This window comes from Myripristis murdjan, chromosome 22 (assembly GCF_902150065.1).
Source record: "Myripristis murdjan chromosome 22, fMyrMur1.1, whole genome shotgun sequence".
Taxonomy (NCBI): Eukaryota; Metazoa; Chordata; class Actinopteri; order Holocentriformes; family Holocentridae; genus Myripristis; species Myripristis murdjan.
In genome coordinates, this window is record NC_044001.1 from 10,550,298 (window position 1) to 10,569,468 (window position 19,171).

General features: G+C 40.9%; 1 protein-coding gene across 2 annotated transcripts in view; it reads right to left on the reverse strand.

Annotated features, from left to right (window-relative positions):
• Window positions 1-1,782: 1,782 nt before the first annotated feature.
• The window catches only part of pld1a (phospholipase D1a), a 40,464-nt gene continuing 23,075 nt past the window's right edge, over window positions 1,783-19,171 (reverse strand). For both annotated transcript variants that reach the window (XM_030082032.1, XM_030082033.1), the window contains exons 11-26: window positions 17,520-17,603; window positions 13,602-13,683; window positions 12,913-13,023; window positions 12,484-12,669; window positions 11,658-11,865; window positions 11,378-11,506; window positions 10,676-10,794; window positions 9,754-9,867; window positions 8,276-8,386; window positions 7,734-7,822; window positions 7,500-7,613; window positions 7,189-7,238; window positions 6,355-6,489; window positions 5,502-5,655; window positions 5,183-5,300; window positions 1,783-4,758 (exon numbers count right to left, since the gene is read on the reverse strand). In XM_030082032.1, the coding sequence (XP_029937892.1) occupies window positions 4,534-4,758; window positions 5,183-5,300; window positions 5,502-5,655; window positions 6,355-6,489; window positions 7,189-7,238; window positions 7,500-7,613; window positions 7,734-7,822; window positions 8,276-8,386; window positions 9,754-9,867; window positions 10,676-10,794; window positions 11,378-11,506; window positions 11,658-11,865; window positions 12,484-12,669; window positions 12,913-13,023; window positions 13,602-13,683; window positions 17,520-17,603 (2,029 nt within the window). In that variant the 3' untranslated portion in view covers window positions 1,783-4,533. The remainder of the gene's footprint in view (window positions 4,759-5,182; window positions 5,301-5,501; window positions 5,656-6,354; window positions 6,490-7,188; window positions 7,239-7,499; window positions 7,614-7,733; window positions 7,823-8,275; window positions 8,387-9,753; window positions 9,868-10,675; window positions 10,795-11,377; window positions 11,507-11,657; window positions 11,866-12,483; window positions 12,670-12,912; window positions 13,024-13,601; window positions 13,684-17,519; window positions 17,604-19,171) is intronic.

The window sequence follows — 19,171 nt, forward strand, 5'->3', positions numbered from 1 at the left end:
ACATTAGTGTCTGAATTGTCTCGAGCACAGTGCATGCCTGGTACATAACATGCTGTCACTTATCTAACTGAAAAGCTTGTGCAGTTCCTTGTAAGTGATATTGCGTCAGATACTCCCTGTCTTAATTTTTAACAACAACCTACGGTCACAACTGCCAGTTCCAGTGGAATGAGAAATTCCAAAGACAGTTCCAGTGAAAGAATTTAAGGCTTTATTATGGCTATAATCAACTGATTTTTTAATCAGTTTCTTGTTAACTTCCTTGTTTCTCTGGAAGATTCCCATTAGCTTAATTTTTAACCCAGGTTTCCGCAGGTGTTCCCAGGCTTCTCACTGCACCAAGTGTGCACAATGCAAGCATATCCTAAGCTGCTTCCATGAAGAGACACTTCTGGCATGCACAGGCAAGAGGAAATTAACTGCCCTTTTTTGGTCTGTTGACCAACTATTAGTCTATATCTGGAGATTTTCAACTTTTCCAGCCTGAGATCTGAATGAGAAGTTTAATCTCAGCCCTTTGAAGAGATGACCCACTGCAAAATGAGGACGGGCAACAATTTGGGCAGCAGGAAATGAATAGCGACCCAGGGTCAAAATGTGATACATACTGTATATTCCCTTGCAACATTAAGTTCTTGTGTAGCCTAATCAGTGCAGCAATACTGAGGCTACTGAATGGACTTTTGTACAACTACTGTCACAGTAGTAACAGCCACCAAGGTGTTCTTTACAGTGGTTATGGATGATGGATATGATGCGCAGCCAAGTATTATGGCTCTCAGAGGACCGTTGTCCACGGCTGTGGTGAGTTAAAAATTTTCTTCAAAGCTGCACATGACTTCAAATGAAAAAGGAAGGTCACTAATAGCCTCCTGTTTACTACAATAGTTGCCACAACAACCAGAGTGAGTATGACTTTGCGGAAACCTGCAGGAACACTGAAAAATATCTTTGCTTGGTTGAAACAAATTTACTGCATGCTGTGAAATACATAAATTATTCAACATTACTATTCAATTTTGAGACCTGACCCTTAATTTGGGAAACTAGAGAGTTTGTTCTGTTACCACATACAGGGATGGCTCTACTGGGCCACACTATACTTTCTCTTTCTAGTGAAATAAATCTGAAGACATCACTTTGACCTCCGGAAACTTTGTGAAGCACATTTGTCATTATTTTCAAGACTTTATCTACTAAATCAAAGAAATGGTCAATAATCAACAATGAAAATAGTCATGCACTGCAGCCTGACTACAGCCAATGTCTTTCAGAGAAGGTATAACCTGCTCTTCTTTGCAGTATGCATGCCAAGCTCCCACTGCTGAACTGTAAGAACAATTTACTTATTTACTGAAAAACATCTCGTATCTTCACAGGAAGGAAGCGAAATTCCAAACACATTATGTTTATTAGCTTTTAAATTATGGGTTACATAGTGTTAAATGAACAGGCAGAAATTAGAAATACTTTGAACTGTACAAAAGCAATGTGTATCAACAGAACAGAAAGTGAATCGAGTTAGAGAGGACACGAGGCAAACAGAGTGTTGATAAGAAAAGACTAGTATTGTATGGTTGTGCTGAAGAAACAGAGGCATAGTTACAAATCCACAATCACACACTTCCCAGTTAAAAATAAATGTTTAGAGTATTGAATGATTCACAATCCATAAATAATGCACTATGACAAATGTAGTGAGGGCTAAGCATACAGAGTGTTACCAAAATGCATCCAATAAGCCCAAAAATTGAAAACCTGGACCATTTGAGATTTGGTGGATTTTTTTTTTTTTTTTTTTTTTTTTTTTTTTTTTTTTGTAAATCAATAGGACCTTCAAAACTTCAAAAGTAGAAGTGGCAGTGATGCTGGTGTGTTGTATATAGGCAGGTGCTTCTATAGAAATGTTGGACATAACAAGAAATTGTTGGAGATTCCTTATTGACAACACTGTGAGAAAAGAAAAGAAAAGAAAAGAAAAAAGAAAAGAAAGTTACTGCCCCAAAAGACTGTAAACTTTGAGAACCTTATCACCTTGCCAGTTACACTTTTTTCAATTTCACCTTCCCATTTGAGAAACTATCTCAAAGGTTATTTATTCAGAATTTAATTAATTAAAGTGTCAAATAATTAACATATTTATTTATTTTGGCATTACTGACTTGGTGCAATTGCATTAAAGGAAAATGAGAAGTCCAAGATGTCATCAACTGAGGAGGACAAAAAGAGCTGTTGCTTACTATTATTTCCCAAAATGATTTTGAAAACAGACATATTTCAGGTGTAAGATTCTTTTGAAAACAGACATATTTCAGGTGTAAGATTCAGCCACTGACTGCGTAGGTTTTGGCCCTGCTACAGTGTGGAGAATTTTCAGACAGTTTTCCACATAGAGAAACTTAAAAATGCATAATTTTGACTGGCATAAATAGTGTCACTTTTGGTTTCCATGTTGTCTGTACCTGCATCTCAGATAAAACTATACAGGTTACATAATGGGTATGTTGCTCGGAAATTGTGCAGCAATTAACTGGCTATGTTACTACCAGAAACCTGCTGAACCAAGTTTGTCATGTTCCCGGATTCTATACGAACCCTCTCCAACAATCTCATCAGTCAAGTGAGAGCTAAGTGGTTTGATGACCCAGTTAGGCTGTGTCACATACTGAGCATGCATTTGCCACAATTTAGTAATACAACAGAAATCCACAGGTGTGATTACTTACTTTTAACAAAAGGGGAGGGTGGAGACCAAAAAAGGATCATCAGACTGACATGAAACAAAAAAACCAAAAAAAAAAAAAGCTGGACAAAGTAGGTCAGCGATAATTCCATACTTCATTTACAGCAACACTCTCCATCAGCTGCCAAATGGATTACATGCCACATTAATCCCTACAAATTTAACTGGCATGACAGTTGGCAGCACTGCGTTGCAGCTCTTTCAACAAAACAAAATGTTCCAGCAGAATTTTAGTTTCATTCGGGAACAATAAAAGTCTTCGTCAAGAAAACCACCGAGCTCTCTTGAAATATACGAAAAATATGAGAGCTTTGCAGGTTCACTTTTTACAGACACTACATTAGTGAGTATAAGGAGAACAGTTACTTTATTTTATTTTTTTGTTACTGTTTACAGCATTGTTCCAAAGACCTGTTCTGTCTGCAGTGATTACCAAGCCACTGCCATGAGACAGAGAAACAGCAAGGGGAGGTGTGAGCACCATTTCCAACCATTCAATAATGCAGAGACTGTGTTTTTAGGAAACTGGCGCCATCTGTTGAGCAAAGAGGAAATTAACCACTGTTTGGGTTTGCAGGTAGATTGTCTCATTCAGAGCTGAAGGTTAAGAAACATCCATTTGCTTTCTGTAAGTCGAGCCTGCGGTCATACTGCATTAGTCCTCAGTGGCCTTAGGTTGAATCAGCTTAACAAAGTTCCCTTAGATTCAGTTTGATTTCAGCAGAGCAAAAACTCAATCACCTTAAGACGCTTTTGAAACAGACTGCATTTTTTGTTATTATCTGTCACAATGATACCAATGACTGTAAATATACTGGTTATTGTCTCTGGAGGGTTTTACAGAGGTGTGATTGGAACATGCAGGACGGCAATCACGTTAATAACAAGATGTGACTATTGTTAGTAGATCATGCGCCACTACTGAACCAGTTAACATTGTCTGTGTGGTTGTACTGTCACAGTGAAGAGCGACTACATGTAATGGATTTGTTGTACAGAAAAGATCCTCAATATAGATTTAATACTCAGAGACTTACTCTGAAGCAGCACATATGGTACACAGCAGGCTCAACACTATAACCACTCTGTGGGCTTGCATACAGCATACGTAGCACTAAAGCACCTTACGAGCATACATCACAAACTCAGTAGGTCACATGCATCACTGCTGTTGTGTAGATTTTGCAATGCCTTAAACCAGGAGCCAAAAGTTTATTACCATAATTGTTTCCAATCTTGACTCCTCTGGCTTTCCTTCATGTACCCTGGTCATGTTTAGTGGTGAAATACAACTTGACATGAGTGATCGATCACCACTGCCTGGCTCTGGTTCCCTCATAAATCCTGTCTGTCTTTTGAGTTTTCACCAACGAAGGTCTGAGCCTTGTCCACAGTTGAGTTTCATTCCCAAAACTCCACGTCAATGTGCCTCTTGCTCAACTCCACAGTCTGAATGCAGTCACCTTGCAATCGTAATCTTGCTTTTAGTCCTCAAGACTGGCAACTTTTTGTTCTTCATACATCCAGAAGATTAGGTCTCATCCTGACAAGCTGTCAGTGCCACCCATTCTGTATCAGCTTGAAAGATTTGTCAGTGCCTTGCAGCCAAAATCAATCCTGTTACCGTAAATCTGTCTCTCATTCTGGTCCAGATTATTCAAAGGTGACTTGACATAAATATCCCGTGTTCCACAATCATAAGTAAGCACAGTTCATAGACCGCTCTCGGACACTAAAGGAAACAGTTAAGACCAGATATATCACGGAAGAGGAGCTGTGTTGGATGGTCCTTAAGTCCAGATCTCGGTTGGGACCATGGCCTCCTTGGTTCCAACAGAGGGCATGAGGTTCTGTTCAGACAGGAAGTCCAGAGGAAACTGGACCAGGAAGCCTCGGATCCTGCGTAGTTCCTCCTGAGCGCGGGCCAGGTCGGTCTGGGCCAGGCCGGGTTTGGACTGGTACTGCTCCAGCTCCGACATGTTCCTCACCAGGGAAGATGGAAGGCACCGGAACACCTGTGGCAACGTATATATATTTGTGTGTAACACAGTGAAGCCATTTCTCTGTAATTTCCCCTGCGTCTTTCTCTCTAAAGCTCATTTTTGAACTTAAAGGGAAAAAAACAACCTGCCCATTTTATTTGTGAGTAAACTGACACCTGTACATACACTTTAATCCCATTTATAAACCTGATAGTGCAAACACAGTGATGCAAACATCTGTTAAAGTGTCGATGGTGAACATAATGTGACAGGAATTATTTCAAATCAATAGAGGACTCTCTACTAGCATAATAAGGACTTGGATTTACATTTTGTAGATCAATAAAATCAATCATAATTGGCATTTCCCTGGTTGTCTCCTTGCCTCTTTAGCAATTGGAGTCCAGTTTAATGTCCTGACTCTCCCTCTTTCGTTGCCACATCACAGCCACCCTACCTTCTCATAGATGGTGGCGTTGCGTCCAGCCGTGGTCATCCACACCTCCTTGTAGAAACGGTCACTGATGGGGTCGGAGAGGTCAATACTGGTGTCAGTGTGACCTCCCAGGATAGTCCTGTTCAGAGAGAGATAAAATGATCCACTTAATAATCAAATCCACTTCATAGGAACTGAGAATAATAAAAGATCTTTGAATGGTGTTTAAATGAGGGGTTTTGGGCTCACAACTGACCATGTAAGCTTTTAATACAAGAAAATGCATCAGTAAGTCCTCCCTTTTTCTCTCTCTCTCACACACACACATGCACACACACACCTGAAGCATTCAAGGCGTAGCTGTAGTGCGTAGGGTCCAGCCTGGTATTCCTGCCCATCCATAACTGAAGCAACTTTTTCTGAGTCCTCAACAATCACCGCCACCTCACTGTCGCGCTTACCCAGCATGCTTCTGTCATTGATGTTAGCAGAACCTGGAACACACACACACACACACACACACACACACACACACAGATCTGATTACATGTCCATGTTCATTTGACCTGCTGGTGTGGCCCTGATGCTATGAAAAATGATGACAAAAAAAACCTGTTTTAAAAAACTGTTTAAGAAGACTGAACTGATTTAGCGAGCCTAAGCTCCTTTGGCAGCTTGTTCCACAGTGCAGGGAGAATGAATAACACAAATGCACACACACACACACACACACACACACACACACACACACACACAGATGATAGGAACATTTGGCCCCTGCAGATACCATGTTATTAATATTATTGTTTATTGCAGATAAGAGGGTATTCAGTAAACTGCGTGATATCTGCAGGAAGAGACAGAGCAGAGCACACTGGAAAAACATCTGGTCTCAGTGATGGTTGTGCTCTGTGTGTTTGAGGAACGATAGATGCACTGTGTGAATGCAAACTTCAATCCTCAGCCAGCAGGGGGCACAGCAGGACTGCGCTGCCGCATTCAGCACATTTTTAGTTTATGCCCGTTTACCAACTGCATACAGTGAAAGAAAGAGGGAAAGGCAAAGGTTTTGGGGTTTATCACATGTTTCCGGAAAATGAAGTATCTGCATGCATCAAATATTGGCTGGGGACAGGAACATTAGAAAAGAGAGACTGAGTGTGAGCAAGCAGATGAGAGACAAAGAGACTAACCGATGATGACGGTGTTGTCATCGGCGATGAGCATCTTGCTGTGGACATAGATGAGCTCTGTGACCAGGCGTCCCTCCAGCTCGGCGTGCGTCCGCAGACCAGCAAAGGAGATGTAGTTCATCCACTGGTCGTCCACTGGGGAGGAGAGGAGGGGAGAGGAGAGCAGAGGAAAGGAGAGGAGGAGAGGAGAGACTAATTATAACAAAGCAATGTCAGAATAATGACACTGTGGTAGGTACTGTATCTGGGGCAGCAGTATCTGAAGAAGAGCCTTTAATGATCAAGAGACCATAACCCCAACTGATCAATAGACTCACACTGATCCTGGTAAGAAAGCAATGGGATAAAGGGACATGACGAAAGGGAGGAGAGGGCAAGGTTGGAGGGACAGGACTGGAATGACTATGATAAGCAGACTATGATAAGGTGTATGCCCTATATATTTTGTATCTATTGCAGACAAGGGAGATATAATGTCTTTAACATTATTGGTTTAAATAATTTACCAGGGTGTCCACGCGATTCAGCAGGCATAGGTGAAAACAGACAAAAACAGATAAAGGGACAGAGCTGTGCATTCACTGCATTTTACATAAATATTTCACGGAATGATTTTAAACTAAATTTACTCCGTACAATGGATGCAACGCCAGACATAAAGACAAAAGTAATGCACAGGAATTTGTCTTCTTGACACCGGCGCAGGCCCATCTACAACTCTAACAGTGAGATAACTGTATGTGTAACATACATTTTCCCAACCCTGAAATCGGTTTTCCAAACAGCTGATAATGTGACAGCTATAATATAGTTGATGTGTAATCTTGTACTTACTCTCCTTTTTCAGTTGGGAGATGATGGAGTATTCTCCTCTGATCATTGTTCTGAGGGGACAGAGCCATAAAATCCATCAGCAAACACAGATATCTAAGTACCCCTCAGGGATCAATAACGCATTTCTGATTCTGATTGGAATATCAAATGTAATACAGACATGAACTAATAATAATAATAGTAATAGTAGTAGCAGGAGCACAGCAAAAGTAACAAAACAAAATAATACAAAAATAACAGGTCCACACCCTTTTCCCTTTGTGCTTTCCTTTCAAATTAAAAGTCTAATTCTAGCAGTGGGTGTGGCCGACCTGTAGTTGAAATGCATGACGGCCTGGATGGCGTTGCCTCCTCCCGTGGTGATGTCACCCTCAAAGCCAGGAAGCAGCGGGGTCACCACATACACACGGTACTTCTTACCCTCCCTGTGAACAAGAGGCAAAAAGAGAAAGAGTGCACTGAGTGTTTCTTCTCTACTGAACTCGTGAGTCCGCCTTCTAAGAAAAATACAAACACCTCTTATGCAAACAAAATGGTAATAGTACTTGTGTGCTCGGATGATCCTCTCGATGATGGCGTCTCCGATCTTATTGTAGACTGTCCTGTTGTCAGCACAACTGATGAAGAACTGGTTCTGAAAGCAGAGGAAGGAACAGAAAAGACATGCAGAACAATTAGACCTATCAGGGTTTCTTTATGTTATATGATATGTTTGTTTGGGATTTTTTTTGCTTTCTTTTTTGTCAGAAACACATGTATTGCCATGTTTTTTAAGTATTGCCAATTGAACATTAAGCTCTTTGCCTAAGCTTTGTCCCAAAATTGGATATGCAGTGCTTTAAATTGTGCTTTTCCGAATAACTTAATAAATTAAATAAATAAGTAAGCAAAAATGCAAGCGCTACTTATTCCTGTTAGAGGCTTAACTGATGAAGACCGTGGCATATGCTGGCTTTGACTACTGTTGACAAAATGTACTTCTCTAAGCTGCTTAGCTGACAGAAAAGTGTCTGCTAAGTGACTTAATGTAGTGTAATGTACCATAATGTAATGTCATGTGATGTCATGTGATGAGCCTTTGGTTTACCTCGATGTAGATGTAGTGCTTGCTCTTGGCGATGACCTGGATGTAGGCATTATGGATGGACTCCTCATGGTACTTTATACCAGCTGACCAGTCTGCTGATGACCGCAGAACCTAATACATGCAGACATACAATTAGAGCGGTAATACTCGAAAGAGCTGCACTTTTTACCTATTCCATCACTGTCCCCACATAATTACAATAAAGAACAACCACAAAAATATCATACCCAATATAAAACGGTGCCCAATGCATGTGCACTGCCTCAAAGGTTTTCGCCTAAGTCGAGCATTTAAAGAAGAATAAAATAACCCAAGAGAATTAAAACGTTTGCTAGTGAGTTCCCTTGTTACCACAAAAGTTACCTTTCATGGTTAGCTGTTCATTATGCGAATCAGCAAGGTTTGAGTGTGTCTTTGACCAATCAGATTGCTTGGTCAAAAACTCCTCATTGTATAAAAAAACATATTAACTGGCATTTAAGGAAAAAAGTGATCTCCAGTCAGTGATCATTGGAAGTTATAAAAGAACAACACTGATAAACAAAAATCAAAAATCAAATTTTCAGAAATGCATTTACTTAAAATGCTTTCTATTTTGTAACATAGCAATTAATACTATTTACTATGATGGAAGTATTTTTATTTTATTTTATTATCATCATTGTTATAATTATTTGTAATGATTTATGTCAGGCCAAAAGGTTGCTATGAAAACTTAGATGGGTTGGATATTATCATTATCATATTATATCATAATATATTATATATTATTATATTATCATTTACATACTATGTATATCGTTTATAAGTACTTATAATATATACAAATGGACAAGTTACAGTATACAAATGTAACACATAGGTGGGAAAAAAACACTCCAAATCAAAACAGTGACTCTACAAAAAAAAAAAAAAAAAAATGCACACGTTCCAAATGTGAAGAACATTTTCACTAAAAGCAAAAATATGGACTTGTGATGACATCTTGATGCATTTCTGAAAGGATCTTGATGCACTTTTTATTTTAGACTGCCACTTCACCCAAAGGCCAATTCCTTTAGGCTAAAAAACCTTGAGTGTCAATCTCAAGCGAAAGTTTTTATGGTTACGTAACTTTTTGGCCCATGGAGAATGACTGTTTTAAAGCTCGCTCTGTTTTATCCCAGTCCAGCAGTGCATGTAGACGCGCACGCCAGTATGTGGAAGAGAGTATGGGAGAGTGGGAGGTTGTACTGTGTGTGTGTCTGTGTGTGTGTGTGTGCACGCCAGTATTTCCTCCTGTAATTTTTCTAACAGTGATGATTCTGGGTAATTGTTGGCTCTAGATTGTGGTTGGTTTTGGTCCCAGTGTTGATTTATATAAAGATAAAACACACAATTTCCAAACACTGACCACATTTTTGCCTTGTGAGTACAATTTCATAAATGCATGGTGTGTGTGTATGTATATATATAATGCATATTCTGTGTGCTCTCACCTGTACTTTGGTGGTAACGCAGTCGGGGACCTGGTATTTCAGCTCGCTGGCAGTAGAGTGAGACTTGGGGAGCAGGAATGGATAGGACAGAGAGCGATACTTTGGCTTCATGATCTGCAGGGACAGAGAGAGATGGGAAGAGAGAGTGCATATGCGGCACAGGGCAGATAGTGTCGAAAGAGGAGGAACAGAAAGGAGTAAAGACTCCAGAGAGAATGAGAGGGAAAGGTTGCTGCTATGGAAAGCGTGACTTGTGTGGGTTTGGGTATTTTTTTTTTTTTTTTCCATGGCTTCAGCCAGACAGTTTCCTGCTATTTAGCCAGGCTAGTGTTTATTATAGTACCCTGTTTGCGTGTACTGAGGTAGTGGTGAGTAAAAAGGTGGGTAAAAACTTAGCAATCTTCCAAAGACACCACTGATACATAAAGCAAAAATACATCTGAACAAGTCATTTAGTCTCACACTGAATCCTCAAAATTTGTATTTCTTAAAACAAGTGAAAAAAAATCTACCAGTGGGATGAGATAATCCCGCTTGTTTCTAACAATCATGAACTTGTTTCCAGAATTTTCTTGAATCAAGGGCTATTTCCTTGATGTTTAAATTCGTGAAACAATGAACCTGCACTGGAAACAGGTGGGATCATCCCATCCCATTGGCAGATTTTTTCACTGGCTTTAAGAAAAACTGAATCATGTTTTTCACCCCTGAAAAGAATTCTCATAAATACATCACTTTGATATTGCTTATTATGGTTTATACTGGAAATTTACATCAGAATAATTAATATCCATAAGGTGGGTAAGCTCTTGTGCAGATAAAAAAGTGGGTAAAGTGAGTTCAGGCGGGTTTACCTTCCAGTACGTGTGTGTGTGTGTGTGTGTGTGTGTGTGTGCTCGCGTGTATGTGTGTGTGGGTGTACCTTAGTGAAGTTCCAGCGCTGAATAAAATGTCTGGCCACGTCCCGGGCAGCTTTGCCATGAACCACTGAGGCGATGTCATGCCAAGGCATTCTGGGAGTGGTGTACCTGTCGATGAAATCTGCAGAGCAGAGACACATACAGAGAGAGAGAGAGAGAGAGAGAGAGAGAGAGAGAGAGAGAGAGAGAGAGAGAGAGAGAGAGAGAGAGAGAGAAGGGAGAGGAGGAATGGGGAGGTGATGGTGAAGTAAAGAAGAAAAGGGAGGAAAGAAAGTCATGATAAAAGAAGAGCAATGCAATGAAGATAGGCAGGGGAGTGACGACAGCAGATAGAAAGGGTGATAGGTGAGAGGATACAAGATCCAGTGATAGATAGATGGAAGGGAGGAGGATACAGAAGCAGAGAGAGAGGGAAGAACAAAGAAATGTTTAATGGCACCTGGTTCCAGTCCACATTAACAAGTCAGTTCACCAGAGGATGGTTTATTTCCATCAAACTGGCGTGGCTGGAAAAATTGTGGGGCCAAAACACATGTTAAGTAGGGGTTTACGTAGTAGGAAAAAAATTATGAGCTCAGCAGTAGGGGAAAAATTTCCGGTTATGCCAAATAACACAAATAACTATGATTTTGTGTGTGTGTGTGTGTGTGTGTGTGTGTGTGTGTGTGTGTGTGTGTGTGTGTGTGTGTGTGTGTGAGACAGACCATCAAAAGGTTTCTCCAGCTGGATCCAGTCCTTATACACAAAGTTGCAATAGTCCTTTCCATGCCAGAAGCGAGTGTTCCCCAATAACTCTCCAACACCGGTCTTCAGGCTTCGCACTGAACCACTCCCTACTCACACACACACACACACACACACACACACACACACACACAAACACAGGCAATATAAAATGTTATGTGCAACTTTCTCACTCCAAATCTCTCACATTTTCTCATTTCACATTTCTCTCTTTCTTCACACACACACACACACACACACCTGTGCTGTCAACACTGCTGACGCTGTCCGCATGCTGCAGATTGTGTTTGTGCAGGCGTCTGGACAGGCTGAAGCGCGTCCTCCTGTTGCGACCAATGCCCTTCAGCTTGGGCAGGTCAACCGGGTCACAGGGCGGCGTCCCTCGTCCGTTGCTATGGGAGATGCCATCAGCGGAGGACGGGCCCTTAGTGGATGGATTGTTGGCAGCCTGAGAGAAGGAAGACAACAGCAGGAATAGCATGTGTAAATGTGAGATGTTGAGATATTAAGGGAATGGTGAATTGTGTGTGTGTGTGTGCGCTTGTATCGTGACATTAAGTCTTGAATTACTGGTATACTATCTTACATTATGGTGAGTTAACTGCATATTTAATGTTGGAATTGGGATCAGACGGAGGTTAGGGTAAAGCTTAGAGGATGAATAAAGTCAATGTAAGGTCCTCACAAGTATAGTAAAGCACGTGTGTTTGTGTGTGTGTGTGCAAGCATGAGCGCCCATATTGTATGAGTGTCATTAAAATGCCCAAGCCTATCCACAGCAGTAGCTGGCATTATGGAAATGTCTGCAGTCTGGATAGTATCACATCACATCACATCACATCACATCACCACAGGCTGCAGGCCAGCGACAGAGCGATGCAATCATACCTCTTTATTCCCCACTGAGTTCATAAAAGAGCTCTCTCTCTTTTCAATAAATCTCCCTCCTTCTCCAAATACTTGAACCATCTGTGAGGAGCCTGTTTCCACATACACTGCCTACAATCCAAACTGCGGGCATGATATTTTAATTTTGAGTGTGTGTGTGTGTGTGTGTGTGTCTGACCTGCTCCAGGGCCACGGAGCGCGTCACGCTTCCCACGTCCGTAAGCCGGTGTTCTCTGTCATCCCAGCGTCCATATGCCAGGTCGATCCCGCCCACAAAGGCCACCGATTGGTCTATGACAATGATCTTCTCATGATGCGCCCACAGATACACAGAGGAGGAGACGTGGTCTGGATGACGCATCACCTGCAGGAGGCACGCAAAACACAGCACGCATGCATTCAAACATAAATCAACAGCATATAAATGTAATGACATATAACTGACATTATACTTACAGGCATCACAAAAAAACACATGCACAGATTTGATAAGCAGGATTACGTTGCATTGAATATGATGCAATGCACATATTAGTATACTACAAGTCTTGACTTATTGCAATGCTACAGTGACTCTGCATTCAGCACACACGACCCTCTCTGTTACCTTGATGTTGGGGTGCAGATGCATGAGGGTCCTCTTACTGTAGCCTGAGTTGATCCCCAAGGCGAGCTCCACCTCCTTGTACAGCATCACAAAGATTCGCACTCCCAGTTGCTATTAGGATAGGACATAGGATATACAGTTTTAATATGTATTCTTGTCATCAGCACATTTCACTCTTGAAGGTGTTATGCCCAAAGCATTCTTTGGTGTCAAAACACTATGAATCTACTCTGACAAGTGGGGAAAGGTAAATATGGAACCACCCTTATGAAGTGCTTCATGGGAGTCAGGCAAGCAATGTAGTGTGAAATAAAAAGCGGGGCTAAGTATCCCCATGCCCAAGTAAAACAAAAACCATTTCAAAAATTTGTGCTTATTTCCTTAAATGTTCCCCATAAAATTTGCATCAGTTTTGTACTACTTAGAATGATGATTTATGGCAGCCTAAAAGCAGGTAAACTCTATTCTGCAAACAAAAAGGTAGGTAAAACATTCATTTTACATGTGAACATACCTTGTACTACCACCCTGGGGAAAATGTATCCACAAATGTTCCTGAGTAGTTTCTGTGAGATTCATGGTATTTCTGGGACATAGATTAATTTGTGATAGTCTTTCCATGGAAAAAGGGTGTAAGGGTGATGTAGGTCCCAGTTTTGTCCCCAGTTAGTAATCTAATATTGACTTACTGCCTTGCGTTTGAGGATGCAGTCCAGCCTCCACCTGTTCCCCTCTACCACTGGCCTTTTCAGGAAGATCTCTGGACTCAGCCTAACCAAAAAATAAAAAGAGAATCATCAACGATAAATACCATATAAGACAGAGGCAAAGGGAAGGGTAAGAACACATAGACACAGATATGAAGGCAGATGGGATTACAGAGAGGAAACAAACTGGGGACGAAAGACAAATTATATGATCAAAATGCATGTCAACTTGTTTCTTAGAGGTACTCCTTTCAGCTGAAAGGACATCTACTTTCTTTCAGGCATTCCATTCTTAGCAGAATCAGAGAAACTTATGTGAATGTTTATGTACTGTACTGTAGGTTCTCAGTCATGGTATATCTGTTGTAGTGAACCTGTATAAGGAGGAGGCGGATAACAGAGTCTTGGAAAACTTCCAGGGAGCAGCTCCTAGTCATTGGTTTAGATATTTGATCGACATCTGGGTCAAGATCAAAATCCACAAGCTTCACGCCTTCACTGAACACATCGACTCAGTGGACAGCAGTATCAAGTTTACACGACACGTACAAGAAAACAAACTGGCTTTTTGCACCGTGCAGCGTACATCAATAGGGGCTGAAACTTGGATATCAGGAAACCCACTCACATTGACCAGTGTTTGCTGCCCAACTGCCACCACCCACTTGAACACAAGCTGAGGGTCATCAAAACTTCACACCATCAAGCTGAAAATGTGCCAAATGTGCGCAGAGTCCAAAGACAAGGACTGCAAACATCTCAGGGACGCCTTGAAAGCTTGCGGTTACCCAGACTGGACATTCATCAGGACATCAACAAGGTCTAACAGCAACACAAACCAACAGACATTAGGGAGAAACCGAGCAGACGGAGGAGCATAGTCATCCCATATGTGGCTGGAATGGCCAAGGAACTCAGGAGAATTTTCAACAAACACCACATCGCTGTGTTCTTCAAACCCGGCCACATGGTGAGACAAAAACTCCTCCACCCACAAGACCCTACATTCGAAGCAATGTGGCACTTCTTTGAGGATAACAATGCACATATTTTGGACAGGGTAGACAAAATGTTTGAAGGCAATGTATGTCCGACTGAAACAACCATTTCTCAACAGAGGGGAGGGTGGCACTGCAATATCGTCCAAGCACTATTACCCTGGCATTTTCATAGCAATTCACACCTGACTCTGGCCATATCCAAGCTAAACCGGGTGAATTTGAATACACATGTTTTACATACACACACATTTTTTATGCTGCGTTATGCCACTCCATCCACACTAATCCGATGTTTTGCACTTGCAAAAATTGGGATTTTTGAAAACGCTCTCCTTGTGTAAATTTCAAAACACCTGTCTGGCTTTGTAGTGTGGCAGGGGGCAACACAACTTTTTCAAAACGTAGGATTATCGTGTGATCTAGGATGTAGTCTGGAAAGCTGGAGAACTTCTTGCCCTTTAGAACTGAGGAAGCTTCTTGGATGAGTCGCAAAATGTCCAGTTGCCTTTAGCTGAGTCAATCATCAATCAATCCTTTCTTGGGACAAACAATTAAAACACTGAACAGGGAGTGTTCATTTCATTCTCCCACTGGAGCCACCACACACATTCTAGTTATGCCAGTCGTGACATAACAATATAGCTGCATGAGTCTCTCTGCTTGGCACCCAGAGCTAAAATGTCCACAATGCCACTGGCTCACATTACACACACTGACACATCATTGGTTAAGAGCCTGAGCCTCGCTGCCTTGCAACACAGAGATTTTAGCCACGTCAAACAGCCCTGCATTTGGCTCTGAGGGAGTATAAACTATCATGGCAGAGGTTGCACTGACGAGAAGATTACAATCCTTTCACACAGACACCAGAAACAAATACATTAAAAAAAATACATGTTTATTTCCTTGCAGAGAACTTCAAACCAAAGACTACTTAAAACCTGAGAGGCTGCATGGTGATGAGGTTTGCAGCAGCAAGTTAGGACAAAACAAACAGAGGAAGAAGTTTTTTTAATACACAAAGCTGTTCAGCCGGTTATAGATTTGTATCTTTGTGATAGCAACTCCACAGGTCACTGGAGCCTCAGGGTTGAATAGATGTGGAACTCCTTTGACCAAAACCTTGTATGTGAGCGTTTTGGGTTTCAAAGAGAAACTGTAATTTTCCTTTGGCTGCTGAGGAAAACAACCATATTTACACATGTAAATCTCATTACATATTGGTGTCACATGCCTGAAAAGACACACAGACAGAAAGACACGCACACTCACACATATATACACACACATTCAAGCGGATACACAATGTGTTGAATGGCAATACTATTCCTTCAGATCATCCGACGTGTCAGCTCATCAGTATCAGATGAGTAACATGATCTCTGTCAGGTGAAAAAAGAAGAGAAAGAGAGAAAGAGAGAGAGACATAAAGGGGGTGTAGTGGTATTGTAAACAGATATGAAGACTGCAGCTTTGTGTCACTGAGCTTCTGTTCTGGGTTTACGGATGAGGCTGTAATTGGAGCTCTTATTATTGTGATGCTGGCCAGCCAGGAAGCCAGGACTTGTGGGTAACACATCATGTGTAACAGCAAGTCCTACACTAACTGGGTGTCAGCAAGCTGTGCAGCCGACTCATTCATTTGGCAGTTTGATGATGGTCTGTCTATCAAACTACTGAAATAAATGAAATTCTCTTACATTGTCCATTTGGCTGATACCAGATCCCACTGCAAAAGCTGCCCACTGTTCTACCTTTACTGCATGTACTACATTCAACTAAATATTCCTGCACTGCACCTTTAGCAACTGTTTTGGTAACTTGTTTTGTCATGTAAGAGATTTGTGATATAAAGTACCTCTTCAGTTCTTCTTCACTTGTCCAGTGTAGCACCAAAGATGTTGGATAAAAAGATTTCTGCTGCAGTGCAACCAATCCCAGCTAACAATCAGAGTAGTTAAAAATACACAGTTGTATTAATTCCAAACTGTGTCTTTGATGAGACTTGAAAACCGATATTATAAAAATGCAGTTTGCCATTTTGACCGTGAAGCCACTCTTAAATTACCCTCACAAACACTAGTTCATTGAAAACTATTATTTTTGTTCACTCTATGGAAAGCACTTTCAGCTTTTGGGAAAACTGGCTTATATCATCCTTAGATTTTATTAACACAAAATATATCCTCTCCTAGTTTCTTGCCAATGAGCAAGAAATAAGGAGAGGATGTTTTTGTAGTTGGAATAGAAATCACTATCTTTACATTTTAGCAAATATCTTTTGTAGGATTATAATGGGACCGGTGCAAGAAAAAGCAAGATAGGTGTGCGGGGGCTCTTATGACTGCAGTCACCGTACCTTATGACAGAGAAGTAATACAGCAGCATCAAATGAAAACGGATTTTTGAAGTTGTAGAGATTTGTAGTGGGAGATTGGGTTTTAATAACTTCTGTCACTTTGGCTTCGGTGGTGTGTTTACCTGAGTAAATATGTTCAGTGTGCTTCACAGCTCAGAGTGCAAACAATCTATCTTGCAATTACAATTTTACTGTAAGCTGGTGCTGTAATCCACTAGTGGAGTCCAGTAATAATGGACTGTGCTTTTGTGTTTGGTTTTCCAGTGCTGTTGTTCTGTCACATTTGCAGAGAGACACAGCTACAGAGGTTGTTGAGGTCTTAAAGCAGGAAAGATGCAGACCAGATGTGTTACTTTCACAGTGTCTGCCTCGGAGCTGCTGAGTTGAGCGTTTTCACACATTGATGCTGACAGTAGACACACCTCAGCCAAAAACTCTGACATGCATTTCAAACACAAAGATAAACAGACACGCATGCAGATACATCAGCCCACACAAACTCAAACAGATACACATGTACATGCTCATATGCACACTCACCACCAGTCGGTGATGAAGATCTCTTCTTTTGCCTCCTCCAGAGCATCTGCCACATCCTCCATGTAAGTCTTGCCATTCACATACCTGCATAGGCAAAGCTACAGTTACACAGGATAATATTTATATACTGTAGCCATATTTATGTGGCCTGCAGTGGGGGTTCTCAAACTTCCAGACCAGACCATCAAGTTCACTTTCATTGAGCTGCAGACCCCCATTTGAAGGGATTTTGTTTAACAGGACCCTGATAAGCAAAAAGACTTCAGTTATGTCAAGGATTAGATTGTTTAGATGTCATACAGTCAACCCAAACTGATGAGATTGAAACCTAATGTTAAAGTAATTGCTTTTTTTTTTTTTTTTTTTTTGGTATAGTAACATTTTGTTTTGAATTAAATCTCAAAATTTAACTATTCCTTATTTTGTGGGGACCCTCTGGAAGCCCCTCACTGCACCCTCTGGGACCTCACTTTGAAAACCACTGAGCAGGCATCCACAAAAACACACCTGGCTGAGCTAAACAGCTCTAAATATCTCCAATAAGTATGAAAAATACTTATTTTTTGTCATAAACCCTGGAAGACTATAGACATACAGACTAATATGTTCACTTCTAACTAACACTCTACAACCTATTTTTAGCCCATTTCTATATCTATATCTATACAGACATATAGATATATATTGCAACCAGTGCGACCTATCCAAGCTAATAAATGCAATTTTTCTCAGTGGGACAGTTTGGTAGCTGTCACTGCTCTCCTTGTTACAGCATGTACAATAGGTAGGTGGCTGTTTCCTGGTGGTCTTGTCACAGCTTGCCTCAAAGCTTCAACAAAACCGCATAAGTCATCAGCAGAACAAGACAGAACAAAGAAGAAAGACAGAGAGAGCCAGAGGGCGAAAGAGAGCAGGAGAGTTTGCTAGGTTGTTCATTTCTTGGGCTTTCTTAACTTTGTGACTCCTTCACAAACTGGCAGTTACACCCATAACTGTCACCATGACATAACTGTCCTGTACAGGCAGACTGTTTCCATCCGCTCACAAGACTGACTGTGGCTACACACTCCTTACAAAGACAACTTTATTACTCCTTACACAGATGATTCATTATTACAGGATCTGCCAGCTGAGGGGGAGAGAATGAAAAATCAAGATAAAGAGAAAGAGGGCCAAGCAGCCAAAAGAATGAACTGATTGACCAGTCCTCTCCATCTTTTACATTTCCATAGCTACCAGTGAAGGACAATAAATAAAAATCTCATAAAGTCTCATAAAAATGAGACTTTTGTTGCAAACTGAGACTCCATCATTTGAAAAAAGTGACACCAGCTGTGAAAAATTGTGGAGGAAAGTAAGTATCTTAGGTCTCTAGATAGCAAGTAATTCAAGCAATATTTTTTTGTTGTTATTGAATATCACCATGATGTGCACTTCCAAAAATAAAAGTATCCCATGGAGGCTGTTACAGGTCCAACAAAATGAAATTTGCTGCTGATTAGCCCAGAGGGGGTCTACATCATTTATGGAAATTAACTGTTAATATAATAGTGAAAGTGACTCTTTGTTTTTCTTCCTTTAAAATAATATCATTTAACTTTTCTTGTTGTGTTATGTCCTGTTCATAAAAATGCATGCGTGAATAGCTTTCT